This window comes from Chelonia mydas, chromosome 24 (genome assembly GCF_015237465.2).
Source record: "Chelonia mydas isolate rCheMyd1 chromosome 24, rCheMyd1.pri.v2, whole genome shotgun sequence".
In the NCBI taxonomy this organism is placed as follows: Eukaryota; Metazoa; Chordata; order Testudines; family Cheloniidae; genus Chelonia; species Chelonia mydas.
In genome coordinates, this window is record NC_051264.2 from 2,373,358 (window position 1) to 2,381,175 (window position 7,818).

General features: G+C 43.5%; 1 protein-coding gene across 1 annotated transcript; it reads left to right on the forward strand.

Annotated features, from left to right (window-relative positions):
• The first annotated feature begins 4,688 nt into the window (after positions 1-4,688).
• LOC119564268 (claw keratin-like) lies at positions 4,689-6,397 on the forward strand. The gene is made up of 2 exons (XM_037883612.2): positions 4,689-4,712; positions 5,574-6,397. The coding sequence occupies exon 2, from the start codon at positions 5,595-5,597 to the stop codon at positions 6,123-6,125; it is 531 nt and encodes a 176-aa protein (XP_037739540.1). The 5' UTR covers positions 4,689-4,712; positions 5,574-5,594; the 3' UTR covers positions 6,126-6,397.
• The last annotated feature ends 1,421 nt before the right edge of the window (positions 6,398-7,818 follow it).

The following is a 7,818-nucleotide window of genomic DNA, read 5'->3' on the forward strand; positions in this document are numbered from 1 at the left end:
TATCAGTCTTGTGGTTCTCCTTGTTTCTCCTACTTGTTTAAAAATTCATCTCTCTGGAGGAGGGAGCACCGGGCACATCTCAAGGTGCAACTTTGAAAGCCATGGAGTGAATCCGGCCCTTGAAGAGGTCCATAGGATTATGCAAGCCCTCTGCACAGGGCCAGAGATCCTCCTTTCATTACCGGGTTGAGCAAAGGGTCTTTTCCTGCAAAGATTTATACGCATGGTCACTTAAAGAATGTACATTTTCCCTTTGGTTTCAAGAAGACCAAGCACATGGTTCATGGTAAGCATCTGTGTGAGCCTCTGCAGGAGAATGACCCAGGTTTCAAGAAAGAAAAGAAAAGAGAACTGGCCAGCCAATTGCTTGGTTAATGCATGGTTCAATCTAGCCTCGACCTTTCGAGACAGGCTGCCTTTGCTTCTAGAGCGCTTTGAAGGTTTGGCTGTTCACTAGAAAGCTCTTCTCAACTTTAACTCCACAAATAACCTCGCTGTTCTATAGAGCTGCCTTTCCACAGGCTTTGGGTTTTTCAGCAGAGACTATTGATAAAGACAAACACTGGGAAAACTTTATTTATAGGGCCATTTGATACGGGTGCTTTATCTGGAGGCATTTGACCAAACCAATCCCCGTTTCCATCGCTAGCACTACTCCACGGGCTAAGGAAGAATGTTCAAACCAATGTATCACTGGCATGGCAATCTGAGAGCACTTTGAATAATAAACTCTCAAACAGAAACTCTGCTGAAACTGAAGTATGGAATCAGCGGCCCTCTTTCAGAATAATTCTCCATCTTCCAGGACATTGTTCTCCTTTGCTTTGCTGGGACCTCCAGTGACATGGAGCGCGTAGAATTCATCTAGACAGCAGTCAGTTATGACAACCTAAGGAAGGTGTAAATTCAACCAGGTCTTCTCCTTTACACCAACTTTGCACTCACTTTGCCATGCTGGAGGTGAGCTGACGAGATCTAAGGCAATGGGCAATAGGGCAGAAATAGTTCAGCTTCAGATTGTGATTTTGGATTTCAATGCACCATTAAAAGGCAATTAAATTGATCTTCTTCTCATTCTTTGCCTTGATATGTTCATCAACTGGTCAGCACCAATCTCCACTCCTTGGTGAAATGATTAGACCGATAGTGGATTTCACAAGGATGTTGGAAACACACCTGACTGAGTTTGTTCAGCCTAGAGAACAAATTAGACTACACCAAAGTTCAGTCCAGTGTCGGAATGTGGTACTTTGGTTTGTAAACCTTAGTGTGTCACCAGTACTTGCTGATGGATAAAGGAACGTGTTTGGCTTTTTAAAAATAAAAACAAAACACTGAACCCCACTTCCTCAGCTAGTGCACCTCTGCGCTTTCCATTGACTTCACTGGAGCTACACTAGGTTAGACGAGATGAGAAGCTTCACCTATAATCACCTCTGCACATTAGAATGTAGCAACTGACATGCTGGAACAGATGAGTGGCCCATCCAATCCAATAGCCCGTTGCAATGAGTGTCACTTACCAGCTGCTTCACAAGGAACAAGAACAATTAATTTGTCATTTATGGGGTAAACTTAGGGCATTTATTCCTAAACCCTATATAAAAAAATTGGGGGTAGGTATTTTCAGAGCTACCCATGGGATTTGTATGCCCAAGTTTCAACTAAAATCAGTGAGAACTAGTGTTACAAATGCATGTCTTGCTCTGAAAATTCAAGCCTTAGCTTCTAAGCCTGAAGAAACAAATTCCTGCAACTTTAAAATGGACTAAAAGATATTGAAAAAGAACCAAACCAACCCCTTAACACTGCTAGGAATCACAGAGTGTATGTGCAAGATTCACTCCGAAACTAAAACTATCACTAACACGCGAACACGTCATCTCAAAGATTACAGAGAGAGTGAGTCGAGTAGGACTTATCCAATTCATGGAAGAGGACTTGGGGCACCTTGGAGACTAACAAATTTATTTATTTAGTCTCAAAGGTGCCACAAGTCCTCCTTTTCTTTTTGTGGATACAGACTAACACGACTGCTACTCTGAAACTTAAGTTAAAAAAGTGGTTTGAAGACCTCTGAGTCATGAGTGTTTTTACACAGTTTTGTAGACAGCCTAGAGGATTAGAGAGGCCCTTTGTTCCTGTAAGTCTAATTAGTTAAGAAACAAACTTTCTGTATCCCCTTCAATTGATGTACGTTTTTCCTCTGTGTTTTTGATGATCAGTTTGTTCTCACTTCCACATGGCAGGACATACACAATACACTCTGGACCTCTCTTTCATCCTAAAACTCCTCACTCCTGAGGAAAAGAGCTGACAATCTGTCCCAGGTTAGTCACGGCAGCCAATGGTGGGTAGAACACCACTCTGCAGCCTTGGCACGGCCTAATCCATGGCTCATTGCAGCGCGTAGCAACTGACTGAGGGCCTACGTAGCACCCATCAGGGGTTTCTAGAGCAAGACATCTATTTGCAACGGAAGTGCATTGCAACACACAGCAATGAGTAGAGTACAGAAAAGCCACGGTGACCAATGAAAGGAAACTTCCAAAGCCTATATTTTCCTCAAGGTATTTTCCCATCTCTTCCATCAGCCGGGACAATGGAACTTTTCCATGCACCAGTCAATGTGCTGAGGTTACAGTTAAGCTTTATTTGACAGCATATCCTGGAATTTATGTGCAGTTTGTGTGTAATTCTTCAATTGGATTCAGTGTGTAATCTTCACCTCAAAGTGCTTCTGTGTCTCTGCATATAAAACAGGCATAACAACAGTTATGCTACATGTGAGCCTTCCTCAGAACTGTGAACTTCAAGGCATTGCAAAAACACTCATTACTATTTTATAAGGGCAAAGTGCTTTAGTATTATAATATTGAGGGTGTCCTCTTTGTGTTAAACGCCCAGTCCTGAGTGCTTGAGTCACGTCAAAACATTCACGCGAGGTCTCTCATGTCCTTCCCTACTCAGGCCATGATATACAGCCTCATAATTTGGGTATTAAAATTTCATTAACTGTAGCTTTACACTAATAATCAAAAACAAGGAGGAAAACATTTACATTCATTGAAGTTGTTATGCATGCAACAAGATTGGTTTCGTAGCTAATAAGGTCCTCATCAGAAGCAAAGGGCATCTCACGTCCTTTCTAAAGCATATGAAAGCACCTGCAACTTAGAACTTTTCAGATCGCTCACCTTGCCTTATTCTTCTTGGTGAAATGGCTAAGTCTGATGTGACACAAACTGTTGTGGGTGGAGGTGCAGAGTATGCACAGAAAGATACACTCCACACCAGGTTTTCTCTAACCTAGGCTGGGTAAAGGGCCTTCCTTCAATTGAAGTTGATGGAGTTGTGTTGGTCTACACGAGCTCAAGTTCAACCCCTTTAACTTTAAGATATATATACAAGGGAAAACAAAGCTACATTCAAAAAAATCGAAGAGCCTCCATTTGAGGGGGAGGGAGCTCACAATCAAGAACCGAGCACTGGAATTACATCTGAGAGCTTGACATGCATTTTTAAAGTGAATCTAATCTTTAATATTGGAATCTCTAATTGCGGTAAAAAGTTATTACTACTTTAATAATACAGTACATCTCTTTGGCCGTATAAAACTTCATGAGTGTTTGTGAAGTGTTTTGAAATGCTTAGATCAGTGGAAGCCTCAGAGTTTCCATCAAGAAAGTTATAATTATACATGTTTTACACAGAGGTGAACGGAGGTATGTTAAGGTCAAGGTCAAGGTCAGACAGGGAGTGATCGGCAGAGTCAGAAAAAGCCCCCAGTAGTTGGGACTACTCATGCCAAACACTAACTTCAATCTCCTGAACCCTACTGGATACTTCCCGTTCATGGCTTCCAAATGTGTCCCGAACCTGAGAGTAACTCTTAGAGAGGCTCATTCCAGGGCTTGTTTTTTGTGTGTGTTTGTTTGTTTGTTTTAGTTTTGATAATTGTTTAGAATTGGTGCCACAAGTGGAGGTTTGATTTCTGGTTAATTTTGAATCCCCATAAAGTGAAATTGTCCCCTTGGCAGAGGGCCATCCCAAAGGCCCACGCTCCACAAGAGTCCCTACTAAGACCTAGTGTGAAAGTTTCAAGTGGGACTCAAGTTGTCCAGAGACATCGTAGTATCCCCCTGCCAAATGAGGAATTTCAGACGTAAGCTCCTGACAAGAAACACGCTGAAGGCAATGGAATGATTCCCAATGATTACAATGGGAACTGGATCTGACCCACTGGGGATGGAGGTGGTGAGGGTACAAAATGCAGTGCCCAATGCCCTAACCACGACCAGCATGAACAGAAAGGACCAAAGGGGATATCTCTTCAGGACAGCCAGTTGTGCTACTGATGCAGCTCTGAATCACCTTGACATGCATTCTCATTGCAGCACTAAGAAAGCCAGTGGAATACCATGAGGAAAGCAGTTGGCTCGTACAATTTTTAGATGAAAGAAAGCTGAAGAGTGCAACAATGTCACGCCCTTTGAGGCTGAAATTAGCCCAATAATCCCAAACCCTGAGGAAATCAGCTCCATCCAAAGGAGGATTTAGCAAGGCAGTCAAGTTTGTTTGGTAACTAATTAGGACCTCCTCCACAAAAGGCATCTCAGATCCTTCAGGCAGTCCTACAAACTGTATAAAAGCGCTCACGACTCAAGGCTCTTCTAAACACTTCTCTGCACTTCATTTCCTCGGTGAACACGGTAAGTCCAGTTCCAACTCCATCTCTTTCTTACCATAGAGATATCCTAGTAGCATCCATTTACATTTAAGACTGAATCGTGCACATACTCTCAGGGATTTTTATCAGGGATGAGGGTGTTTTTCCATTATAATCTCGTGCACTTCTTCAGTTGCAAGGGCTGGTGGATTCATGATGTTAAGCTAAAGGGGAGATTTTAGAAGCAACATATGCAACTGGGAAATATAGTTTCATTGAATTGGAAATTGAATTAGGGCATTTAAATCTTTTAAGCGTTTCAGAACGTCCCTTAGCCATTTTTCATTTAGGGAGATTAGGAAGAAACTTTCCCAGTGTAGTCCATACAGGGCCAATTCAGTGGTCTTCTACGTTATTCTGAAGAGGCTGTCATTCATTCATGATTTATCTGGAGAAAAGAAAAGTTTCTGTTCATTTCTCAGCAAGTATTGGTGATTTACAAAGTTTGGAAAACCAAAGAGCCACAGCCAATATCCAAAAGGAAAAGAATTTGATTACCATTATCCCAGCTATGTTCTCTTTGAGAAATGTCTAAAATAGACACAAAATCCCAGCTGTCCGTAATAGAAATAGTTACACTGATTCCAGTTGGTGCCTTTCAGACACAATCACTGAGAGAGCTTCAAAGAGGCTGGTTGGGAGGGAAGTTTAGTGGGAGAGGAGAAGAGGCGCAGAAAGCGGAAATAGGAACAAATAATAACCATGAACATAGGGACTGAATCCACTCCTCCGCCTCTCTCTCAGGCCCTTGTAGACCTCACTACCATAGTAACCAAGCTTTGAAGCCTTTCTTCCACTGACACTTCTACCTTCTCTTTAGTCTGTTCCCTGTTGTGTGTTTCAGGTTCACTTCCATCACAGAAAGATGTCTTGCTCCAGCCTGTACTACCCAGAATGCGGGGTGGCCCGGCCCAGTCCAGTTTCTGGCAGCTGCAATGAGCCGTGTGTTAGGCAGTGCCCTGACTCTGAAGTGGTCATTAGACCATCCCCAGTTGTCGTAACCATCCCAGGACCAATTCTCAGCAATTTCCCTCAGCAGAGTGAAGTGGGAGCCGTAGGAGCACCTGTTGTCGGCGCCGGCTATGGGGGCTCATTCGGTCTGGGGGGACTGTACAGCTCTGGAGGATTGTATGGTTTAGGGGGATTAGGTGGTTATGGGGGACTGTATGGGTACGGGGGAGGTTACGGGGGACTGTGTGGGTACGGGGGAGGTTATGGGGGACTGCGTGGGTACGGGGGAGGTTACGGGGGACTGTGTGGGTACGGGGGAGGTTACGGGACACTGTGTGGGTACGGGGGAGGTTACGGTTACGGGGGATTAGGTGGTTTTGGGGGATTATGCCGTTATGGGGGATATGGCCGTAGGTATCGCGGTGGATACTGTGGGCCTTGTTAATCCCAACAGGAATATCTAGGAAATAAAGGAGAATAGGCCCTACATGTTCTATCCTTTCCACCAATATGTATCATCAGCATCTCACTTGGAATCATGCTACGTCAGATATGTACTGGAGACGCTGCCTAGTCCTCTGTCTCTAGTATGCTGTCTTTTATTTCCCACCAACTGGGGTAAAACAAGGAACTTAAAAAAGTTCTGCTCTGTATTATTTCTTCCTGTAACTGTGTACTGCAAATTCCATTCGCATTAAAAACTACGCCGCATCATAATATCAGTCTTGTGGTTCTCCTTGTTTCTCCTACTTGTTTAAAAATTCATCTCTCTGGAGGAGGGAGCACCGGGCACATCTCAAGGTGCAACTTTGAAAGCCATGGAGTGAATCCGGCCCTTGAAGAGGTCCATAGGATTATGCAAGCCCTCTGCACAGGGCCAGAGATCCTCCTTTCATTACCGGGTTGAGCAAAGGGTCTTTTCCTGCAAAGATTTATACGCATGGTCACTTAAAGAATGTACATTTTCCCTTTGGTTTCAAGAAGACCAAGCACATGGTTCATGGTAAGCATCTGTGTGAGCCTCTGCAGGAGAATGACCCAGGTTTCAAGAAAGAAAAGAAAAGAGAACTGGCCAGCCAATTGCTTGGTTAATGCATGGTTCAATCTAGCCTCGACCTTTCGAGACAGGCTGCCTTTGCTTCTAGAGCGCTTTGAAGGTTTGGCTGTTCACTAGAAAGCTCTTCTCAACTTTAACTCCACAAATAACCTCGCTGTTCTATAGAGCTGCCTTTCCACAGGCTTTGGGTTTTTCAGCAGAGACTATTGATAAAGACAAACACTGGGAAAACTTTATTTATAGGGCCATTTGATACGGGTGCTTTATCTGGAGGCATTTGACCAAACCAATCCCCGTTTCCATCGCTAGCACTACTCCACGGGCTAAGGAAGAATGTTCAAACCAATGTATCACTGGCATGGCAATCTGAGAGCACTTTGAATAATAAACTCTCAAACAGAAACTCTGCTGAAACTGAAGTATGGAATCAGCGGCCCTCTTTCAGAATAATTCTCCATCTTCCAGGACATTGTTCTCCTTTGCTTTGCTGGGACCTCCAGTGACATGGAGCGCGTAGAATTCATCTAGACAGCAGTCAGTTATGACAACCTAAGGAAGGTGTAAATTCAACCAGGTCTTCTCCTTTACACCAACTTTGCACTCACTTTGCCATGCTGGAGGTGAGCTGACGAGATCTAAGGCAATGGGCAATAGGGCAGAAATAGTTCAGCTTCAGATTGTGATTTTGGATTTCAATGCACCATTAAAAGGCAATTAAATTGATCTTCTTCTCATTCTTTGCCTTGATATGTTCATCAACTGGTCAGCACCAATCTCCACTCCTTGGTGAAATGATTAGACCGATAGTGGATTTCACAAGGATGTTGGAAACACACCTGACTGAGTTTGTTCAGCCTAGAGAACAAATTAGACTACACCAAAGTTCAGTCCAGTGTCGGAATGTGGTACTTTGGTTTGTAAACCTTAGTGTGTCACCAGTACTTGCTGATGGATAAAGGAACGTGTTTGGCTTTTTAAAAATAAAAACAAAACACTGAACCCCACTTCCTCAGCTAGTGCACCTCTGCGCTTTCCATTGACTTCACTGGAGCTACACTAGGTTAGACGAGATGAGAAGCTT

What these genes read in the sequence shown, in the direction of transcription:
- LOC119564268 (XM_037883612.2), top strand. Translation starts at nt 5,595, where the DNA reads ATGTCTTGCTCCAGCCTGTACTACCCAGAATGCGGGGTGGCCCGGCCC.